The sequence below is a fragment of the Eupeodes corollae genome, chromosome 1 (genome assembly GCF_945859685.1).
Source record: "Eupeodes corollae chromosome 1, idEupCoro1.1, whole genome shotgun sequence".
Taxonomy (NCBI): domain Eukaryota; kingdom Metazoa; phylum Arthropoda; class Insecta; order Diptera; family Syrphidae; genus Eupeodes; species Eupeodes corollae.
The window spans coordinates 219838948-219863687 of record NC_079147.1 but is presented as its reverse complement, the minus strand read 5'-3'; the positions used below and the strand labels follow the sequence as shown (position 1 = coordinate 219863687).

The 24740-nt window shown below is 32.0% G+C and overlaps 1 protein-coding gene across 13 annotated transcripts in view; it reads right to left on the bottom strand.

Annotated features, from left to right (window-relative positions):
* Positions 1-1581: 1581 nt before the first annotated feature.
* The window catches only part of LOC129943398 (amyloid-beta-like protein), a 64625-nt gene continuing 41466 nt past the window's right edge, over positions 1582-24740 (bottom strand). The window contains exons 4-11 of one of the 13 annotated variants that reach the window (XM_056052816.1): positions 16222-16443; positions 15684-16153; positions 15465-15605; positions 15178-15327; positions 14501-15117; positions 14276-14420; positions 14029-14205; positions 1582-6608 (exon numbers count right to left, since the gene is read on the bottom strand). In XM_056052816.1, coding sequence (XP_055908791.1) covers positions 6507-6608; positions 14029-14205; positions 14276-14420; positions 14501-15117; positions 15178-15327; positions 15465-15605; positions 15684-16153; positions 16222-16443 — 2024 coding nt within the window. In that variant the 3' untranslated portion in view covers positions 1582-6506. Of the gene's footprint in view, positions 6609-14028; positions 14206-14275; positions 14421-14500; positions 15328-15464; positions 15618-15671; positions 16154-16221; positions 16444-24740 lie in introns of all 13 variants that reach the window. The other 12 variants (XM_056052818.1, XM_056052812.1, XM_056052815.1 and 9 more) reach the window with 12 other exon arrangements.

Below are 24740 nucleotides of genomic sequence, written 5' to 3'. Positions count from 1 at the left end.
AATAATCTTTAGTAAATTTTTAAGTGAATGATATTATGGTGCAGTTGCTATACTAACTTTTTAAAACTTGTTTTTGTTTAAAATGTAAGGTAATTTTGTTGATTTAATGAATGTTTTTGATATTTTTGATCTTTAAATATTATATTATCAAATATATTTTAACAAAAGAAAAACCGTAAAACCGTTTGAAAAAAAGTTGTCTTGTTGTTACGAAGCCGTTAGTCGTCTAAGCGATTCGATATAAAAATATCTAATGTTAAAAACGAGTACTTTTAAAACTTAAGCAAATAGTTAATATTAAAGTTTGATATCGAAAACAGCATTAACAATTAACTAAACACATTTCTGAAAATTTTGAAAGTATTAAATTCAAGGTTTACACAAAATTTCATATAGAGTCAAATAAAGACTAACAAAGAATTTTCAAAAACGAAGTATGATATTTAAGTGATTTAATTGTATCTTGAGATAAAGGACATGTTGAGTTTTAACTTAGACTCAAAAGCCCAGTTTTTGGTTGTCTTTAGCATTTCAAAAAGAGCATTATGTTGAGAACCTGATGTGATAGAAAAATGTACAGGTGAGATTCGAATTAGGGACATCTTAATACTTTAAAAAGTCATTGTTTTTTTAGTGCTCTTTGTTAGTAATCAATGTGTTGTATTTATTAAACAATTTACAAAATACTGTTCCGAAAAGAACACAGTTTCTAGTTGAAGACTCCGTAATTATCAGCCCTATTCTGCTATTCATCGGTTGGAATTTTTCTTGAATTTTCACTATTCCGCTATTCATTCGAAGTGAATCTCTGTATGTCGGTAACGTCGGTAAAACTGCGCTGTATTCTTCTATTGACGTAAACGCATTTATTCTATACAATTCAGATCCGCATAAGAAATGAAGAAGATTTTCCATTTGATGTCTGGTTTGTTAATCGTTGTTATCAAAATGTAAGTAAAAACTAATTTATAGCTTAATTTAGAATATATTTGTATACATGAAAGATTATTAACATTTTTAGGGGAAGAGCGACAAACAAGGAACAATTTGCAAAAATTATTTTTGTAATGAAACAAAATACAGATATTGCAAAACATAAGACCTTCGAGAATTTTGGAATAGCCTAAGAGACAGGCTCAACCTCCTAGGACCACCAATGAAAGACGTGGCTGAATTTTTTTTTTTGACTTTCAAACATTTCTCCGAAGCCCTCTGTTTGAGGATTCTCTTATTCTTCTATTTACAATCCAAACAATTTACCAAAACATTCTCAAGATTGTCGCATGAACAGCTGTTAACGTGAATGTCAAATTGGTTTAGGATAATGTAGTTCACCCGATGGATAGCAGAATGCAAAGGCAGTGTGAGAAGGAATCGAACGGGTAAATCGAATATACGATCCAAGTGAATAGCAGAATAGGGCTGTATATTTTATAAATCTATGAAATTTGTCAAACTCATTTTTAAAACGCTGGTGCTCGTTTGGTCCTATAGTGCGGAGGGGATAGCGGCGGTTTGAGCTTCGGCCGACGAGCGGCGTTAAAAATGACGGATTAAGGAATAAATTAACACAAATAACGATGATGTTTTTTATTGTTTATTTCTTTAATCAGCACAGGTTTGCTTACTTATTTATTTGAATGTACATACACAAATATTGTTTATGAGTGTTTGAATATAAAATAATATTGAGAAACAAATAATGATTTTTTTTGTTTAATCTTTTGTTTATAATTTGTTTATATACTATTTTTTTGTTTGTATTATTAAGAAAGCAATGCGCATCCACTGTGTTTTACATTTTTGTCTTCTTGAGTTTATTTTTTGAGTTGAGTTTTATAGTTTTGTTTTTTAAAATTTTCCTTTTTTGGTTGTTCCTATTTTTATTTTATTATAATTATAATAATAATAATGATTTCTTCTTCTTTTGTTTTATTTAAACTTTTCAATATAAATTGCAAAATATAATGAAATTACTTACATATTAGTTCTTTTTTTGTTGTTGTTGTTTTGTTTATATGTCATCATCATCATCATAATCGGATTTTGTTGTTGTTGTTGTGATTTTGTTTAGATTATATATACATATATATTAGATATATATATATATTTTTTTTCTGTTAACCCAATGGTTTTTGTTTTGAATTTCTGTAGAGATGTATATATTTATATACTTATATATATATATATAAATAAATAAATGAAAACGAATAGACATTTTGGTTTTGTTATATTAATATGCAATTTTGGATTTTTGCATAAATATACAAAAGAAAAATGCAAAGATCGAGCAGATAAATATATTTCATACATATATATTCATTATACATAATAATATAATATAATAATTATATAAAAAAGAACATATGAATACATTTACATTGCATTTTATTTTTATTATTTATTATTTATTTTTTGGTTTTGGTTTTTTTGTTTTTTGGTTTTTGTTTTGTTTGTTTATTTTTATTTATTTTTTGTTTTCTCTTTATAAAATATATTGTGCTAAACTATATGATAAACGCTCTTATACTCTTAACGTTTTGTTTTTTTTTTTTATTTTTATTATTTTATTTAAGCTTATTTTCATAAAAGAGGACGAATTGATTTTTCAATGATTTATATTTATTCATATATAATCATTGATGTTTATTTTTATATTATTTTTTTTTTCTTTAATTTATTTATTTATTTAATTTTGAATATTTATTAAGTTTTTTTTTTGTAAAAATTAAAAAGAAAATTATTTATTTATCCACTAAAAACAACAAAGGGAATTAAAAATAAAAACAAAAATATTAAAACTTTGCAAAGAAAAAGTACGATGTAAGTAGTTTTTGTATTTGTTTTTGGTTTTTTAAATTGTTGTTCCTACCAGGGAGAGTGAGGAGTATTAGCGGCGGCGGGGGTATTGTTAACGAGCAATTTTTAAATTTTCTTTTAATATCCATATTGATATAGAGAGAAAGAGAGAGTATAGGTATAGCCACATTTTTTTAAAAATTTATGATTTTTGTTAATCCTAATTTTGTGGTGCATCAACTAAGGTGATATACATATTTTGTTGTTTTGTATGGTTTTTGTGTTTCAGCAGCTCAGGGCTTAGGCAAGGTAATATCTATATATATTTATTTATAAATAAGATATATATAAATATATTGAGAAATTTTAAAGGTCTTTTGTGTTTTTTTATTTTTGTTGAAAAAACTTGGAGGGCAGCATTGTAAATATGTTTTTAGTGTTTTTTTTTTTTGTTATTATTTATTAATTTTTGTTTTTTTCTTTTTTCTATATGTTTAATTTTGTTATACAAAAATAATGTGAATAAGATAATATTACATATGTATTGTTATTGTTGTTAATTTTATTTGTTAAGTATTATTTTTTTTTGTTTTTTAAATTAATAAGTTTATTATTATTTTTTGTTGTTAGTTTTAAAAAGCATTCAATAAATATTCTGTATTGATGTATATATAAGAATTTTATTTCGTTTTTTGTTTTTCTTAATTTTGTTTTTGTTTTACTTTAAGTTAAAATTATTATAATTTTGTTTTTGTATTTAATAAACTTTTTTTTATATCGTGGTGTTTGTTTTGTGTTTGGATTATTTTCTCTTACGTTTCACAGCACAATTAAATGTTAAGTGCATTGTTCTGGACGATGATATACAATGTCTTAAGACCTGACTTTGATCATAAGTTATGACATATTAATGTTTATGTATTCCTTGCAAATTTAATAGTTTCCCATTTGTATGCCCCCAAAAGTCTTTCTAGATGGTATCAAAAAGTTTCTTTAAGCTTGTTTCAAATTGAAATATGAAATTCAATTTAACAATATGACTGAAGTAACTCTCAGTTAAGGGATTTGTTCACGTATGACTACGCTAAAATATCTGTATATAGAAAGATTCAAGTCTTCTTTCTTTTAAAGGGTATGATAGATGGTTTAATATCGAAATCGAAACTTTTTCCCAAAGACTCAAGTGTGTTATCATTATAAACAAAGAAGAAATGTAAATCTGTGGCCTTAGATTCAAAGCTGCATTTTTAACTTTACTTTAAATATGAATTCTAAATATATTGCAAGTTCTGCTCAAATATTTCAAGCTTCCCAGCAAATCGAAGCAAAACAATTATACTTAGTCCAGCAAAAGGACAGAATAACGTTAACAACGATGTCCGAACTTTACTTTAAACATTTAATGAAACTTCTACTCGAGTTTCCTTTGCAAAACTTGGGAAAAGGCTTCACCAAGTACAGATTATTATTGAAATTTCACCTTTCCCCATTGTAGGAGTTTAGAAATACATGTAACCCTAAAATACAAGTCGTATTTATCGTTTCAAAATAAATGGGTTTAAAATTAGAATTCTAAACTCCAGTCTTGTATTAAATAAATTTTGTCTTTACCTAATGCCAAGTGATTTGAATATATACTTGGTCTTATGAAAGTATAAGTAAAGCTTTAGAGCTTCTAAAAATATCTGGGATAGCATATTATATCGTATTACTTGTCTATATAAGGCCGCATTTGAAACATTATAGAACAAAGTACATACATACAAGGCGTGTTAGCCAAACAGTCGTGGTCAATAATAATAGCTCTTGAATTAATGTATGACAAATGTATTGTTAAATATCTATTGTGACTTTTTTACGGTGTGGTCAGTTTTACCTCTATGTTTATCAGTTGACGCAACTTGAGTACTTAGGGTACCATCGGATCAAGAGATAGATCAAAACCACAGAAGAAGAAATAAGCAGAATTCTACTTAACTTCAATATCCTTTCATAGTCTTATAAGACTAACAGTCTTAAAGATCAGACCAGAACCATTAGTACCAAAGGGTTCCGAAAGGTTTCACCAAATTCATGTAATCCTCTTTAAAGACCCCTTTTGAAGGAAATCAGGGCTGAATAGTGATGGATCCTTTGTTTTGTTGATTGCAGAGAACATCAAAAATGCTTCCATTTCTTTTAAGTAATCTTTGGAAAAAGCCAATTAAATATTTTTAAAGTTACTTCAGTATTGTACACTTGTACAGGTCATTCCAAAAACGTGTCCCAAAAAGCAATAGCATCATTTCATCATCGAAACATAATTCATCCACATGTTGTTTTTTAGTTTCATTACATTATATTGTTGTTCAAATTGATATAAATACAATTAAAATATATATGCATTGCCAATTTTTATAAATTTACATTTTTTGTTGAATAAAAAAGTTGTTTTATTACATTTTATGTGTGATAAAATTGTTGTTTGTTTTGAAAAAATTGTGATTTTAAGTAAAAATGTGTTGTAAAATGTTGAATCAGTTGTTTATTATTTTTGTATACTAAGAAATTACAATAAATTGTTTTTATTATTTTATTATCATTTTTTAAATTGCATTTATTGTGGATTTAATGAATTTTATTTTTGTTTTTCTTTTTTTTTGAGAGGGGGGTAGGAATTGGAGTGATTTGGTAAAACAAAGGGGTTAAACATATACAAATACACACACATTTAATCATTTGGGACAACGCACATTGGGGTGTTTTTTTTATTTTCATTTTGTTTGATTTTGTTTTTGTAATGGAAAGAGTAGGTTGACTGACATAAAATCGTTTTTTAATGTATTTTTGTTTTTGTTTTGTTTCGAGTGTTTTATATTTTACATGTAAAAACCAATTAAAGAAATGTTTTTTGTTTTTGTTTTTCATTATTATTATTTTTCATTTCAATGTTGTATTTTTAGCCTATATCCTAGCATTTCTTTCTTTATTACATAATTATAATATCTATATTTAAATATTAAACTTATTATCCTTGATTTCTGTTTTTTGCCTTTTCTCCACATTTTCTGTTTTTTTTTTAAACGAATTTTTTTGTTTTTTCTTTGAAATTTGGAGAGTTTTTAAATAGTTGAGTTTTGAAAAATAATATATATTTCAAAAATTTTGAGATCATAATCTATCACACAATTAAAGTAAATAAAACAATAAATAAGTCAATAATTAATAAAAATTAAAATAAATTAAATCTAGTATGACTAGAATGAATTATATGTTTTTTTTTTGTAAATGATTTTGTTTGTTGTTTTGAAATTCACAGCAAGGACCTTTTTTAAAGTTTTTTCTTTTGTTTTTCTTTATTTAATTAAATAAATTATTATGCTATTATTGTTTTCTCTTAGGTAGTTGCTTTAACTTATAATGAGAGTAATATTTTTGTTATGTTTTGTTTTGTTTTTTCTTCCTTTATTAAACTTAAAAAATAAAACTAATAAGTATAGCTATATTGAGTGTGTTTTGAGTTTTCTTTTTTTTTAATTTTTTCATCTTAGTTAATATATATTTTTTTTGATACACATAATTCTAAACAAGAACAACAAACAATAAAAATAGAATTTGTTTTTTTTTTATAATTTTTTGTTTTTTAAGAAAAATAAGAACTGATGATGTTGTTGGTTTTTTTCTTTCTTTTGTTATTATTTTTTTCGGGCTTTTTAAGAGAATGTGGTTTATTCCTTAACTTCAAAATACTTATAAGTTGGATTCTCGTAGCCATTGATTTGCATGTTCGCAACATGTTTTTCTTCTGGTGTCACGGGCAATGCTGCAGTCTGGAAATGTTAGAGAATGTGTTAAATTATAGTTTTGTTAGTATAATCTTGAAGTTCGAAATTCGGAGACGAAATAAATTCCAAAGAAATAATTTAACTAACAATAAGTTTAAAGTCAAGTCTTTTGGTGCTATGAAGCCTCTCAGTGAGCTTTATTTGAGAAGCCAAGACGGATTTGTGCAGAATCTCAATTTCCTTCTTTTCCACTTTTGAGAATTTTGAGTAAAACGAAAAAAACCCTAAGAAGTTTCTAAAACGATGTTGGCTATTGGTTTGAAGGCATATAATTATATGTTTGTAATAATCTTTGGTGAGGCTCTAGTTATTTATTTATTTATTAAATTTGTTAAATACTAACGTTAATAATTCTTAATATATAATTTAAATCTAAAAACGTAAACTAGACTGTTGAAAAATATTAATTAGCAATTTATACTTTTTATATTATCATTTGGTGAAATAATACAAGAGTGAAATGTATTATAGATCTGAATTAATTGATTTAAGGGGATATGTACACCATAGTTTCAATGGTTTCTGGAGTCTTATACTTGAACGACTAAAACTAAAGTTTAAACTACAAAGAACTGATGGTGATAAAATTTGTCCGTTTATTATTCCAACAATAAAACAAAACTGCAAGTACATCATACGATTTGTGAAAAAGGAAGATTTATGGGAGAAAGTCTTTGTGAATAAGGCGGTAATGTATGAATATCATGAAACCATGGAAGCGATCGTAGACAAAAACGCAAAAATGTTTTCTGAATGGCTTCGAGCCTTGTGACATGTACGGCGTCTCACGAATGAAACAAAAAGTAATTTTAAAACATATGGGTCACGGAAATCACGACCAAATCTCTTTATGAAACCCAGGACTCTATTTGCTTTTTTAACTATGAAGTTAAAATGTTCATTAAATGTTAGTTTAGGATCTAAGACAACACCCAAGTCAGAAAATACATATAATCTACTTAAAGGACAAGAATCAAACATGTAAATAAAAACGATTTGAACTTTTTTGCGTGTAAAACTTATGGTTTTACATTTGACAACGTTTGAAATAAGACGATTATTATTGCACCATTCCCTGAATAATGTTAAGCCTTCTTGCAAGAGAAAACAGTCAGATGTAGAGTAAATTTTTTGTTTTAATTTGAATATCATCAGCATGTATTAGGACAGACGTATTTGTATGATCAAAACAAAGTCATTTATAAATAAAACAAATAGAATAGGACCAAGGTGACTTCCCTGGGGAACACCAGAATTCACAACAAATGAACTTAAACACTCATTACGAAATTTAACACTATAACGTCTATCTTGCAAATATGAGGAGATCCAGTTTATGAAAAAGTCGTTAAAACCTTGCTATGATAGTTTTAAAAGTAATTTTGTATGACATAATTTGTCAAAGGCCTTGCTGAAATCAGTAAAGATACAATCTACTTGTTCGCGTTTTTAAAAAACATCTAAACAAAAGGACGTAAAGTGAAACAGATTAGTAATAGTTGAACGCTTTTTAACAAAATCATGCTGGTCATCACAGATAATTGAACTACAGTGAAAAGAAAGGATGCCACATACGATAGTAGGGGAGCCCAAGAAGGGATTTTGGGATTTACTACAGCGCAGCAGATTAATATACATGGAGGTACCTAGTACCCCATTGAATCCCTCCACCAAGTATTAGTCTCGTATATGTGGCCGAGCGTCAAGGATAAAGGATCAGATTAGTAAAAAAAAATTGATCATCTGAAATTCTCGAGCGCGTAAGACTAAGGTAGGGTAAGTTAGTTATGCTTAAAAGTGTATATTCCACTAATCTGACAATTTTCGATTGACGATAAGAAGTAGGCGGGTTACAAACTTGTAAAAAAAAACGTCATCTTGACTTTCTCGAGCTCGGCTACATTTTTTTTATTTTGAAGGTAATAATTCAACGTTTACAAATAATATATAATCTGACGATTTCCGTTAGCCGAAGTGAGGGGAGGGGAAATTGAAACAAATTATTATTAAAAATGGAAAAAAATAATTAAAAATAACGGTGATACTTACAATTAAGATTTATACATTTTTTTAATGCCAACATTCTGTTTTATTAGCCAGTTTTTAATTCAAGTCAGAACTATGAGTAGTTTTTGAAAAAGTTAATTTTGAACTCAAAATTTGAGTAAAAAAAGTTAAAAAAAAAAAGGTTTAAAGTGTAATTTTTCAATACTTCAAGATTATCTACTATTGTTTTTATTTCAAAACTTATTGCTCTTAATTGTTTTTGATCAAAAACTGAAAACCAGATGATTTTATGTCTTTTAGTTTTTAAAAAAGTTGAAAATAACTTTTTTTTTTATTTTTTTTAGTAATAATAGTAGGTCTGAATGTGGGTGTATGCAACAGTGGGGTGTGTGCGAGTTTGGGTGTACGCCACTCCGAGGTGTGTATGCAACCCCCCTGCTTGGGCACACTATTGGATTTGGAGTGCGTCCAAGGTGCAGTATGTGCAAGTTGGGGAGGGTGAAAGGCGCTATGGATGCAAGATGGGGTGCATGCAAACTTTCTTTTGCATTTAAATAAGCGGGATTTAAGAAAAATAAATTTATCTCAACTACTTAAGCAAGGAAAAAATAATAATAATAATAATAACAAAAAAAAAGTCGTTCCATTGTCAGATTAGGCGAATCCCTCCAGATAATCGTCAGATTAAGAGGCAACACGTTTAGGGTATATACATGAAATATATATATTAAAATCTGACGCGCTCGAGTATTTCAAAATGGTGATTTTTTTGCAAGTTCTAATAATGGCCGCGAGTTTGAGTCACATCCAAATCGTCAGATTATTACCTAAGAACGTTCTTTAAGGTTCACATAACATCCCCTTTGAAAATCTGACGCGCTCGGTTAATTTTTTTTTACCGTTTTCAACCCTTACATATACGACCGCCCCCATCATGGAAACGATCAGATTAACATATGTATATTTTCAAAAATACGTAGAACATAGATGCTATTAATATCTGACGCGCTCGAGTATGTCCATGCAACTGTTTTTTTTTTACATTTTTGAAAACTTATAGCCGCTCCCCCCACCGATGAAAGTGTATATATGATATAACATTTTTTGTTCTTATCATCTAAGCTTCGCAATCCAATAGGTCTCTTTGACGCTCGAGTAAATCCCGATTTAGCATCCTGGGCTCCCCTACTACAAGGGACTCAAACACAGGAATGTAGCGCCACCTTACGTAAGTGAGTAATAATCTTAACATATTTCCTATGGTTTTAAATCTTTAAGGCAGGCCAGCAAATTATAAATAATAATTTTAACTAAGAAGAGAAGGGGTTTGAGAATAACGATTTGAAGGAGTTTAAAAGAGTTTTGAAATGTTGTCTTATGTAAAAGAAAATTTTTTAATACAATTAAAAATATAAAATAACTTAACTAAAACATAAAAATTTTGATTCAGTAATCTTTTCAAAAATAAAAGTATGGCATATTTTTCCCAATAAACGACAAAGTGCAGTGAAAACAACTTTGGGCAATAGCGAATCCAGATGGGTTGGTCTAAAGGTCATGACATCCCCCTCCCCCACCCCTGAGAGATTATTATTTTTTTGAATTCAAAACTTATCGTATTGGTCTAATGGAAATGACCCCCTTATATTTCATATTTTACTACTTTAAACTTGGTTGCTAAGAGTGCTAGTTTTAACTGATTACTGGACAAAAAGCTTATTATAAATCGAAAATCCAACCCTATTCCAATCGCGCAGCACAAATTCAACAACTTTTGACCAATGGACAATCCCGGAGAGGTCATATGAGTCTTAAAGATTTGTTAGTAATTTAATGATATTTACCAAAAAGCGGTTTGCTATCAAAAACAACGAAAATCTATGTTTTCACACCATTTAGAATTTAGAAAAAAACTTTATTAATACTTTAAATTGATTTAATAAGATCTTTTCTGAGAGAAAGAGGAAGTATTCAGGTTCTTAAGAAGAAACTTTAAAAAAGAGATCACCAATTTGATATTAAGTTGCCTTTAAAGTCCTAAAACTCGTCTTGAATTCCATTTTATTTTTTTTTTGAGCACATAAATATTGCAAGGAAGGCTTCTTAAATCTGCTCTAGAACTAAAATTTAAGCACGAATTCCAAGAATATAAATGTCTCGAAAACACCAAAAGGGATACTTTGGTTGAACTAATGGCTAATAAAAAAAAACTTGAATGAATGTTTCATGGCTATTAATTAGATATAAAAGCTTTGAATCTCTCGAGAACTGATGTGAAAAAGGATTCTGCGACGTTTCTTCTCAACTTATTTGTTTACCTTACTTTGTTTCTATATAATTTGTATAGAAATTATGTACTTAAATCATATAGTTCCTTAAATTCAAGAACCAAACTTTTTTCTCTCTTAATTTTTTTTTTAAAAAGGTTTACGTAAAACAAACATTTTTTAAAATTTGTCTTCTAGCATCAGCTCCCATTTTAAAGTAAGTAAAGGTAGACTCCCAAAAATTTAGTCCGAAAAAATACGTACAAAAAAAAAACAGATTCTATTTCATTTTCCTACGAAAACAGATCACTTTCTCATTTTGTAGGTTTCTGCATCTTAATTTTTGTAGCGTTCTGAACTGAATATGTTAATTTCGGAAAATTTTTTGGTTTCAACAGAATTTCTAACATTTCTGAGTGAAATGCATAAACAACACCTAAAATATTGTATTTTAACTATTAAATGTATGCCACATTTTGAATCCTGTTGGAATCTTGCTTTCATACGTATTGAGTAGCTTAAAGTAAATAGTTAGACAACAGGGGCCTGATTATGGGATTCACGGCGAATCGTTTTGCTAGCGAGTTCACAATTTTTCAATTCTTGCTTTCGCTTTCTTCGTTTTGAATTCGACCAATTAGGGAATTCGAATTTTATTTTAATTTTCTATTCATCAAAACAAATTTAGTTTGGAAAGCTGTCAAATGACTGGAATATAGGAAGAACTATTTTCGCTTCGCCACAAATTCGTTAATAAGGAAATACGACGCTAGTCGAATTTGAAAGGTCGAATTGAAAACGATCCGCCGCGAACCTCATAATCAGGCCCCAGCGTTCTATCTATCTATCTTTTTATTATTATAAGCCTTGGTTACGTCGTCCTCCCTTAGAAAACATTAAACAACTTTAAGCGACTGGTAAGTGTTTGACACCCCTGATTAAAAGTCTGGATCCGCCCTTGGCCTTGCGATATCCCATTTCGTATCATCTTTAATCAAAAAACCCATAGTCAGAGCTAATACCATTTTGTTGTTGTACGATTTGGTAACATTACCAAAACTTTAGGTGCAGACTTTTTTGGGTTTTATGAAATTAAAAATAACAAAAAGAGTACGAGTTACAACCCCATTCTAATATACCCCACTGAGTACTAAGTTTTATTCTGAATCAACACTTTTTTCTATCGTTACATTTTACCGCAAGAAGAGTAACTTAACTGCGGGGTTGAACATTTAAGAAAACGTTTAACGTCTATTATAAATGTCATATAGCCCAAATTGAACAAACAACAAGAAATCTTTTGAGCGCTATGACTTTGGGCAGGATTTGACACCATAAGGTACTTCCTTTGCATTCAACTTCATTCTTTGAATGCAAATTTATACTAAGGCAACTAATTACTTTTTCAAGTGGCATACATTTTAAATTCAGAACTTTACTTCACAAACCTTCAAGTTCATAGTACAAAAACTACCAAAATAATTATTTTCTACGAAACACTTCTCTTCTTCCTCTACAAATTCATCATGATGTGTATTTTGTATTGAAGAGAAATATTACTTATTTCTCTTCCAATTTGACAAGGAACCCTTTTACACAAAAGAGTAAATGGAATTTTTCAAAAAATAAATAATTAATGGAGTAATAAAGTTCAGCTTTCACTTGAATTAAATAACATCATCAATTGTCATTGTGACATAAGTTCACTTGACTTGTATATTAAAAATTCTGTTGGACAAAATAGCAACTTACAATACAGTTCTCTATTATTTAAAATTTATTTGGGTGTTATGACATTCGCTTTGGATTTTTTTTTTAATTTTTGAGCTTTGTGACCAATTTTGTGCTTTATGATATTTTAGGATTTTGGCGTTATGATTTTGGGTGAAAAAAACCTAACCCCAATTTTTCCCAAATCGAAGCACAGATTTTGCAACTACCACATCCAACTTATAAAAAGCTTCACTTAAATTTTGAAATACATGAGGGCCCTTCCAAAGAACCCTTTCCCATACTTAACTCATTTAAAACAAAAGTGGAATTAAAGAGTTTTAAAATAATAGCCTTCGCATGCAAAGATGGCAGCCCTACACTAAGAGAATAACTTAAAAATTTGCATGGTTAGTACCGTAACGACGCTTAAACTACTTTTCATTAAATTCGCTGTCTTGAATTCTACGACTTCTATGATTTAAATACTCAAAATCAAACCTTTACAGTTTTGGTTATAATCACATAACACATTTCATGGCTCTAGGACTATATTTGAAAACTATATGACCTTTTTGGTACAAGTTCAACGTTCAAATACCAGGACTTAGGCTGCAAATTTATTGAGACTTTCTGGGCTTTTCGTCATGAAAAATTGACAGATCCCAAACAGATCTGGTTGGCCAGCTACCAAAAAATCAGTCAAGAAAAATCTCCCTAACTATCAAGTCACAGAGGCAATTGATGATTTTTTTTAATTTCACTAAAATCTGAACTTTATAACTCCATGAATTATTTATTTTCTGCACAATTTAATTTAATCTTTTGTGTAAAAGGTTTCCTTGTGAAATTGGAAGAGAAATAAGTAATATTTTTCCATAATACAAAATACAAATCGTGATGGATTTGCAGCTTGCCTGAGGAGTGTTTTGTAGATAATAATGTTTTTTAATAGTTTTTGTACAACGAACTGTTGAAGATTATGACAGTTGAAAAACTAACTAGTTGACTTGGTCAAAATGTACGTTTATAGAATGCAGTTGACTACAAATGAAGTCCCTAATGTTTTCTGAACCTGCCCAATTTACATCATGTAGAGTACATTTCAGTAATTATTGCACAGAAATGGTTGAGGGTTGTAATTCAAGACGCCTTGGTTCGTTGCAAGCTGTAGAGCTGCCATTTTTTTATTTTTTATTAATCGATAACTAAGATCAATACAAAGCCATTCATGGCTTTTTCAAACGTTTTCAAAAGTTTACAAATGAGATGCTAAATATCCCAATGACCTTGAATCAGTCCTCAATACTCATTATTAGGTACAAACTTTAGACAAGTATGTATATGCATAGGTTAGTACAATTAGTATTTTATCTACTCTCGAAAAGTGTACAGTCTTAGGTTTTTTTTGTGTCATTTACCTGGTCAACTTCAATAAAGCCTTGCGCATGTGGTGAGCGAGATGTTCTCCATTTGGCTACTGCAACACCTACAAATACTGCTGCCATCAATGCAATACCAGCGAATGATAACGTAAAGTAAACGTTTCTACCCTCCCTGGGGGAATGCGTGTGGAATTCTCTACGGAGAGAGAAGCTCTGCAAAGAAAAAATATACAATATGTTTTATAAAAGTATTTATGAATTTTACAACACAAAAAAAACTTACCGATTCCCTATGACCCAAATCGTGTGTCATGAAGTGTTGCATTTGTGGTTCAGCTTCTTGATGGGCAACAGCTGCTGCCACATCCTCGACAGCACGCTGCAGGGCCTCATCATCGACTGTTGGCAATACAGTTTGAGTCTTGGTGCTACAAATATGAACCAAAAAGGATGGAATTAATTTTTAAATATCAAGTTTGAAGCTTGGGACTTTATTGATTGTACATACCTTGCTGTCGAATCGCTGTATTCTTCTGGTGTTGTCTCCTTCTCGCTGTGTGACATTTTTGTTGGGTCTACAACTGTAATTACATCCTTTGCTTCTTTGGCTTCCTTGGCTTGCAATTCTTGATCGGCTTGTGTCTTCACGAGTTCATCGATTTTCTTTGCTTCCATGCGTAATTTTTCCTCTCGCAATTTCTCCCTTTCGGCAGCTCGTTGTTCCTTTCTTTGCTTTTCGGCTAATCGCTGTCGTTCCTTTTCTGAAACCTTACGTTCGACTTCAATACGATACTTGTCCAAAATTGCAGCTTCAGCTTCTTCACTCATGCCCAAGGCTGATCCGGGAATATCATCTTTGCTTCTCAATGCCAAAATGTAATCGTTCATCAACTGTGAGATCTTTGAGGACAAGTCAGGGTAACGTTTCAACATTGTCATTGATTGATTTACAGCGCGATCGATGTCAATGAGTCGTTCCAAAGTACGTGGCCTTTCAGATGCAGCAGCCTCAAGTCCACCAGGACCTCCCGAATTCAAAAGGTGACGGTAGTGAGCCAGAGCATGAGCACGATCCTTATGCAGAGCTCGCAATAACTTTTGCAGACACTTTTCAACATGGTGAGCCTGGGGAGGAAAGTACGATGGTTCAGCATCCTCAAGACTAAAATCGGAGAATGGTCTTACGTTAGGTGGTTGCTCGGTTAGGGCCTGAGTGTAGCAAGTCATGGCTTCACGTTTTCTTTGATTAATGTGCGCTAACACCCTCTGTTGGTGCATAGCAGCGAGTTGATGTTTCTCGGCGTTACCTTCTTCCTCGAGTGCCTGAACAGAAGTCTAAAATTACATTCCCATAGAGTCCACATGAACACCAAGATATCAAAAATGACAACATAACGTAACACACATGGACCCTACCTACCAGGAGTCCGACTACAAAAACAAACAAAACAACTTGACAAACAGTTACAAACCTGGAAGCGGGCAGTCATGCGCTGTTTGAAGCTTTGTGCTGCCTTTGGATCAGCCAATCGCATATCTTGGTACTTTTCCTCCAAATCTGACCAGTCCTTCATCACACGAGTCACCTTCTCTCGGTGGTTTTCCTCAAGGCGCTGTTGAGCTTCCTTGTTTTAGAATATGTCATATCGTGAAATTGAAATGGAAAAAGGATCACTTACTTTCTGACTTACTTTGTAGCTCTGATGTTCATAGTGAGGGTCAAAGTGAGTAAAGTATGGATCAGCTGTGGGCTGGCTAGTCGATGGGGGTTGCTGTGGTGGCAAGGGAATCGCATCCGAGGACGATGGTTTTGTGATGACCACTTGAGCAGATGTCTCAGACGAAGAGGCTACCTTTGAAGTTTCGGTTGTTTTTGGCTTTGGATTGGCATTTGAATCCCATGCCTCATCGTTCTGATCGTCCAGATCTTCGTAGTTTTCAAGCTCCTCGTTTGAGTCATATTCAGCATTTCCTTCGTCAGCGGCACCATCATTTTCAGCTGCTTCGTCGGCAACCATGTCATCGTCTTCATCGTCATTCATAATTTCATCGTCGTCATCATCGGCTGAGTCCTTTGAATAATTAGAATCATCATCATCGGCCGAAACGATTTCTTCGGGGACCACAACTGGCAAATCGGTTTTCTTTACACGAATTTCTTCTAAATAAGGAAATACAATATAATTTATCAATAATAAATTGGTTAGTGGTTGATTAACTAATAATTACCCTTGAAATGTTTTGGACAGCATACGAATTCAACTCCAGAGAACAATGAGATTCCACATGGAAGGAGCATGGCAAAGCTTCGCATTTGCATGCCTCGCTCTTGACAGGCTGCAGCTCCAGTCTGATTCCATCTGACAAATGGCCAGCATCGTGATGCATTGTGGATGTGATCGAAAAGACAGCCTTCGGGCACCAAAAGCGCATCGGATTGGAAGGGACCTTCTGTGACAAAAGGATAAGTGTAAGAGATTAGATGTCGATGATAGAGCTTCAATTTATGATAGTCCGAAATAAAAAGTTGCATATTTTTCAATTCTAAAGTTTTTGTAAACATCAAGCTACTGATAGATTAAATAAGGTGGTTCCCAAACAATTTTTATGCGTGTCATTCATTGGTACTCCAGAAAGTAGTATTTTTTTTAAAAACAATCAATATAGTTGTTTTTTTTTTTTCATTGAAAAGAAGAATATACGCGCCATTACAACTGATAGCTCAACGAATCCCAGCTTTAAGGTCTTAAAATAATTGTGGAATTTTGGCATAAACATTATCTGTTACTGTTAAAAGTCGTGAAGTTGTTAACTGACGAGATCTCGGAATTCAATTGTGATCACCTCCTGGAGAAAAACAAGGTCAAAACCTTTTCTCATGCTACTTGCGATTGTTTCTTTACTTGTTGGCATTGTAGCGTCGCCGTCTTGTTAAAAGCAAACGTCATTTACATATTTTTTTATAATAAATGCATAGTCAAGGGAATAATCTACCCTTATTATGTAGACACAGTGTGAGCACTAGAAAAGGGGGAGAGGAGGTGTCGGTGCACATTAGTTTTGAATTCCTAAATATTGCAATGGCTGGGAGAGACAGAGTGTGGCAAGGCATTCCACATTAGCGTTGTACGGCTAAAGAACGAATCTCTGTACTTGAGAGTACGACCGAAGTTGGGCTCAAGGGTGCATTTATGAGCATTTCTAGAAGGGCGAGTATTACGGTTGAACTGTTTAATGGGAGGAATGCAACTGGCTATTTCTCTAGAGCATAAACCGTTAAAAAAAAAGGTAAAATAGGGTGAGACAAGAAACATTTCAACGATCAATATTTCAGTTTCAAATTTGTTATGGTCAATCATTAAATATTATACGAGTTGCATTTTTGAATAAATAAGTAAGCCAACTAAACACTGGCACTTTAATTCCTCAAAATAACTCTATTATGTAAGGTTCTCGAAAATAATTGGTTTTCAAAATCCATTATCTTTTTTTTTATATTCCGTTGAAATGTTTATGTTCAGTGGATCACAGCTTATTTGAACTTGTTACTTAAGTTTTTAAAACATAACAACTTCATATATTTATTTTTAATTTAAACTAAAAAATAAATCGAATTAAAATAAATATTTCGGTGCAACAGCTTATTTGACCAATTTTAAGAATCGAGTAAAATTACTATTATTTATTAATGAAAAGACACATTTTGCATAACTTAAGTATTTGGTATGTCCTCTCTTTTGATTTGCCTCAAGCCGATTACTATAAAAATCCACCAGTTTTGTTATCGTTCCCACAGTTATTCTTTCCCACTCTTCAACTGAAGTCATCTTTAGGTCATTTTTGTAAGAAATATGGTGCTCGCGTATTTTTGTGTCCAAAATTGCCCAAAGATTTTCGATGACATTCAAATCTGGATTCTATGCTGGTAGTTTCATGACGTGAGGGTAGTTGTAAATTAGCCAAGTTTGAACAATGCCCGATGTATGTTTCGGATCATTGCCTTGATAAAATCGAAATGCATCCTTTATGCCTAGTTTTTTAGAGCTTTGGAGCAAATTATTTTTGAGAATATTGAGGTACACTAATTAATCCATGACTCCAGCTGCAGACATGCAGGCCCATGCCCTCTTCCATGGTTCACTGTTGCTCTTAAGTTTTTATCTCGAAGCTCTGTGTTCGGTTTTTTGTCACACATAAGACCGCCCTTCGGATCCAAATATATTAAATTTGGATTCATATAACACTCTTCCAGAACGTGGAATCCTTCCCGGCGAATGGTTTCGCGGTCAACAAGGTTTTTCTAAGTTTTAACAGAAATAGGAAATAGAAATGTAACGAATCTGTTTGAAATACAGGGCCCGGCAAAAACCTCCATGTTTGTAGATAAAATAGTATTCCGGATATAGATAGATAGAGGTCTACGGGCCGTTTTTAGTAATCATAATGGCGTGCCACAATGAGCATCGCGCATTTGTCGTAGAAGAATATATTCGCGATAGTAGTTCTGCAGAGCTGTTTGTGAAGACATTTTTCAAAACATTCCCGTTGGTGCTGTTTTAATTTCGTCTGACGAGGCCCATTTCTATTTATCGGGTAATGTAAATAAACAAAATTTCAGATACTGGGCAACAGAAAACCCTCAAGAAATTCATCAATGACCACTTCACAGCCAATCCATACACTTAGGCCAAAAGCATTGTGATACCACATGAATCTAGAGAATTACTTCTTACTAGTCGAACCATTTTGAGCTTTTTATAAAGCGAAGAAGATATTTTATATCCTTGTTAGCTAGTCCACTGGGATTATCAAAAGAGTATTCTCCCAGATTTAGTTTGCGTCTTAGTGAAAGAGCAGGGCAAATGCAGGGGAGGTGAGAGATTGTTTTCTCTTCTTCCTCGTCCATACACCCAACAAAGGTGAATGTTAAATTGCTGCACGATCTCCATAAGAGACCATCGACAATCGAGGGCCGTTTGAGATTTGGTTGAGACACCCTCAAGACGTTGAGACACACGTCAGAGAAGATGCGGATATCAGAAGTTTGTATCACGTTTTTTCTTAGCCAGGAGAGGACCTCTTTGATCGCTAAAATTTCCAGTTTGGTGTGCTGTGGCTGAATTTGGTGTGTTAAGTCCGTATTTTTTCGAAGAAAATGGGCAAAAAGTAACAGTTAATGCGTTTCGCTACTATCACATGATTGAGACCTTCCTACAACCAAACTTAAATCAGTTTACTAGGAACCATTAAGAAGTCTGGTCCCACCAAGATAGAGCCACAGCACACACTTCACGGCGTTCACTAACCATTTAGAAAGAGATGTTTCCAGGGTATCTACTTTCTTTACGAAGAGACATTACCCCACCAAGGTCCCGCGATTTATCACCTTGTGATTTTTTTCTTTGGGGACATTTAAAGGCCTAAGTCTACACTCATCGCCCAACATCTTTGGAAGCACTTAAGGATGCAATTACTCAGGAAGTGGCAGCCATTACACCACAAATGACTCGATTAGCAATTGAAAACTTCCGGCAAAGGCTTCGTAAATGTATTAATAATAGAGGACAGTATTTAACGGATATAATGTTTAAAACTAAGTAATTATTTTATTGAATGTAAAATGGCATATTGTTGTTAGATCTTTGCATGACTTAGATTATATAGTCCGCATTCGCTTTTAGATTCTTTAAAAAATTGGTGGTAGTCCCAACGCAACGTGTATGGCATAATTGGGGGTATTAGATGGGAGTCTTAAGATACGCTTGAAGAAATATCTTTGCATAGTTTCTATTTCGTCTAATTGCATGTAGCCATAAACTTCATTTCCATAGGAAAGGCAGCTTTTAACGGTTGAATCAAACACTTAAATTTCGAAGCTGGATCTATATTTTGGTATTGAAAAAATTTGACCACATACAGTTAATACCTGCTTTTGCTGCGGTCAATTTATCTCTTATATGACTTCGAAAGTTCAGATTGTGTGTTATTGTGAAACCTAGATATTTGAAGTCCTTCACTACTTCTATATATGAACAGCTCAAGTTTCAAGAACGGTCATTACGTGCACTGCTATTATGGTGTCTGAATATCATGATCTTAGAATTCGCAGTATTTATTTGAAGGTCCCACAAATCACAATATTGTTTTAACTTGTTAATTTGGAGTTGAAGCGTCACAGGATTATCAATTTAAATAACAGGGTCACCCGCATAAAGTAGCACCTTGATAACTAGATCACCAAAAACAACACCACCTGGTATATTATCTTCAATGTCATTTATAAAGAGCGAGAAAACCAAGGGACTCAAAATGCAACCCTGTGGGACACCTGTTTCTGACCTAAATGATTATTTTATTTATTTATTTGTCAGTGCCTTTTAAAATATGGGAGATCTTTTTGCCGGACCCTGTATTACAAAAAATAAAAATAATGTTTTAAACTTGACCAAATATTCAAATTTAAAGTTTGGATTCGAAACCAGCATTTAAAGTTAAGTTCAAAACGTATTTTTCAAAACTATGAACGTAAATTTAAGATTTTCAGAATTTACAGAATTAGTTTTTGTAAGTAGTAAGATACAAAAATGATTTAAATTGTATACTTAGAAAAATGTTGAGTTTTAACTCAGCTTTCAAAAACCAGTTGTTAGTTGTCATTAACATTTTTAAAGATGCATATTTTAAAAACTGAAAACTGATGTGATAGAAATATTTTAAAGTCGAGATTGAAAGGACAAATTAATTCTTTAACAAATAAATTGTTTTATATTTTTGCAGGTGCTTTGTGAACGAACCAAAAGTGTGAACTGTGACTTCTAAGTCCTTACCACTTTTTTCGTAGTGCATTTAAACATTTATATAATAAAATGCACTATAAATTTTATAAATTATATAACTAGTAGTTAGTCTCGACGTTTCAAGGTCCCTAGAATCTAAATCAAAGATATTTGTACGTTTATATCTCAAGAAATTTTTTTACAATAGAAATTTTAAAAAAGTGAATATTTTTGTTGACGAACGAAAAGAAAGGATGGTTAAATTTTAAGGCCCGATATTGATTTTAAATTAAACACAAATATTAAGGAAATTATTGTGATATCTTTCTGTCATGAATATATTTTAATGGTTCAATTATGTATGTAATAAAATATCGGCAAAATGGTCGCCCCGTGATCTCGGCGGCACACCTTCATTCACCTTCATAATTGGTTAAATGTCGTTAATGTGAAGAATTATATCATCTTTAGCTATTGAATTATTGCTAGCTTATCGACGTACACCTATTCTTTCAAATAAGTTCAAAGAAAGAAGCCCAACCGTTCAAATCATGTGATCTTGGCAGCCAACTTCTCACGCAAAAGAAGCATTATTTCCTTAGCTGTGTGGCAAGCTACACCGTCTTGTTGAAACCACATATCGTCTACATCCATATTTTCCAATCCGAGCCATACAAAGTTTCGTTATCATCTTACGTTAGCAAACACCATTCACAGTAACTGCTTGACCGACCTTATTTTGGAAAAAAAACACGGTCCAATGATGCCCCCAGCCCATAAACCGCACCAAACAGTCACTACTAGTAGGTGGATTGGTTCTTGGCAATCACTTTGGGATTGTCATTACTGGCGAATCCAAAAATAAATTAGGTGGCGCAACAGTCCGTTGAGAACCAGGGCCTAGTGACTTACAACTCTTAACCATTCATGTGCGCGAGTAATTCATTGAGATGGAAATTTGCTTTATCACTGAAGATGATTTTCTTTAAATTGATCATCCACTGCTGCTATTTCTTGCCATAATTCTAACCACTGACGACGCTTGAAATGCTCAAGAGGGTTTAGTTCTTCAGTCAACTTAGCCTTGTAAGCATGAAAACGCAAGTCTATATGCATAATGTTCATCAACGACGAGCGTGAGAGGTGTAATTGTTGGGCACGACGAAACGACGAGAGCTCTTTTCAGCTACACTATAGTAAACAATAGCAATATTTTCTGTAGTACAAGCTTTACGAAGATACATTGATGTTTTCATATCTCCTAAGGACCCGGTTTGCTCAAATTCACTATTTCTCCAAATTTTATGCACATTTGGACGACTGAATTGACCGAAAAAATCACGAAGTGAACGATATGCATTCCAATTTCGTACGCCCATTTTTATGATAAGAACGAATAACTTTATCGCGTTATTTGATTATGTATCTGTCCACTTTTCAAATTGAGTTAGTCTGAGATTAAGAAATATCAAATAAAATTCAGAAACAAACTTGATGTTTAGGTTTGGTTCACATTCAACATTGGCCCTTAAAATTCAATCACCCTCTAACCAAATATTGTTATTGATATATTATTAAAGTTTTATAAAAATCGGCAGACAGGTGCAGATGGGAAGTTAAGAGTGTGGATCGGATCCCAGCCTCTTTTCTAAAATTTATTTTTCAAGACCTATTGTTTTCACTTCTAGAACAAATGTACATATTCTTTGTCATCTGTCAAGAAAAATTCCTTTCAATGAGTTTAACAATTGATTTTTTTCTATAGTCTTTCAATCGCCTAAACAGACAATGTTCACTTGATATAACATTGGCAACGGACACACAATTGGATGTTATTAAGACGTTTGACAGTTCCGCCAATATTGGAAGATCTTCCCATTTTGCTTAAGAGGCAAAAATGTTCTTAATCTAATTATTTAAGGTAAAGGTTATTTTGTATCTTTAAATAAAATCGTATAACCATCTTGACATACTAAAATACATTTTTATGTAGAACGTCCTAGATTATTGTTCGTATCTGTACTCCTACATTAATGTGACTTAAGAAGTCATCATCATCATTACATTAAATTACTTAAGTCGTATTACTTTCGTTTAATTTGAAAACAATTATAGCTACAAATAGAATTTTCACTTACAGCATCATTTAAATGTCCTTAAAAGGCATTTAAATTATTTTCCACACTTTTCATATTAATTTCAAAACAACTTAACATATTTTCCAAGAAGAAAGAAAAACTATTTACTTAAAGATGTTGCCATAATCTATATGCAGAAGACGAAGAAAATGCATTCGAGAGAAAAATAATTCTTCCATCAGTTGACAAAAATAACCCATCCATGAAGAATGAATCAAAATGATCACTTCATGATTCAAAAGCGCACCAAACAAGACCAATCCATCCTCAAGTACATGCCTTAAAACTAAGAATAGAAAAATATTATAAAACTATACTTTCTTTGCATCACATAAAACTGAAAGCCTCCACTAATTGCTGGCACTTTAGGAATGAAAAATCTGGAACTTTTTTTTATTTTGCATTTTTCATTTTGTGCCACTTTTGTTAAAACATTTTTATTTCCTTTATTTTGTTATAGTTGTTGTTGTGTTCGTCCTTTTTCTTCGTTTAAAAAGCAGAAAAAGAAAAAAGGGTTCTCTAGAAATGAATACAATTATTGCAATCAATGTCGCCATTCTCATTCTCATTGAGTCTCCATCTCTCCATTTTGTGAGCTAGAATTTCAATTGCAATCAGACGGAAAAGTGTTTACAATTGCTTTAAAAGCTGCCGTCTTCTTCCTTCAAGTGCAGTCGATTTTATTTTTATTTTCATTTTCATTTTTCTTTTTTTGGATAATTCTAAAGTATGCACTGAGCTGAGCATATATGCATATAGTTTGCTTATGCTTATAGAATGTGGTGGCTCTTGTCTTGAAAATGAGATTTTGTTCGTCATTGTTAGGAAACTGTTATTATTTTCAGGCTGTTTACTTTTTAAGTCTTCCTATTTTTGTTCAACGGAATCGGAATCATTGTCATTACCACCACACTCACTCAGGGTTGGAGAATAATGTAAAATAAAGCTACATTTTTAAATTGATATTTAATAAGATTTGCTGGCGATATTTAATAAAAGGGTGTTTTTTTAGGAGCGAGGTTTTCAAGAAGAAATAAATGATACGGGTTTTCTATTATGTTTTAAAATAAATACCAGAAGGGAGTCCCAATTTTCGACCACTTTTTGCAGCGGCTGGGGTCTTAAGAGCGCAACGCGCCAAATATTCTCTTCAAGCGACGTCACCTCTACAACAAATAGACTAACAGTGTTAAATTTGATTTTCAAACCTTGTTTAGAAATTAGTCTATTCAAAATGTAAAGGCGAACCAAACTGAGCATAAATCAAGTGACAGCTGTCAAAAATACCAACTCCGAAAAAAGTGTTGCCAGATTGAAACCACACATCTAAAGAAGTTAAAGTTTTTTTAATTTTGAAAATTTCCCAAACGGGTCGATTAATCTCAATTTAAAAAATGTCTAGTTTTGTAGAAGTTTTTTAATCCATTAACATCGTATAACCATACTTCAATGGAACTTGATTTATGCAGTTCATTAAAATGTTTTTTTTTTTTTTTAATTTTGAGGAACATTTTGAAAAGTTAGAAGTTAGTTCATAGTAGTGACAAAAGAGTAGGGAAACTTAGAATTCACTTCGATATTAGAAAATGCTTTTTCGACAAAAGCGAGTTTTCAATTAATGAATCAAAAATCAAATGGGGTGGCGCAACAGTCCGTTGTGAACCAGGGCCTAGTGACTTACAACTCTTAACCATTTCTGTGTGCGAGTACTGTTGTCAGGAATGAAAGGGACCTACAATTTTGGGCCGAATCCGAACGGCGAATTTGAGAAAGCACTTTTTCATGACAAGAATTACTCTTGAAGGATTTGTCAATTCCTCGCAAGAGGCAGTAC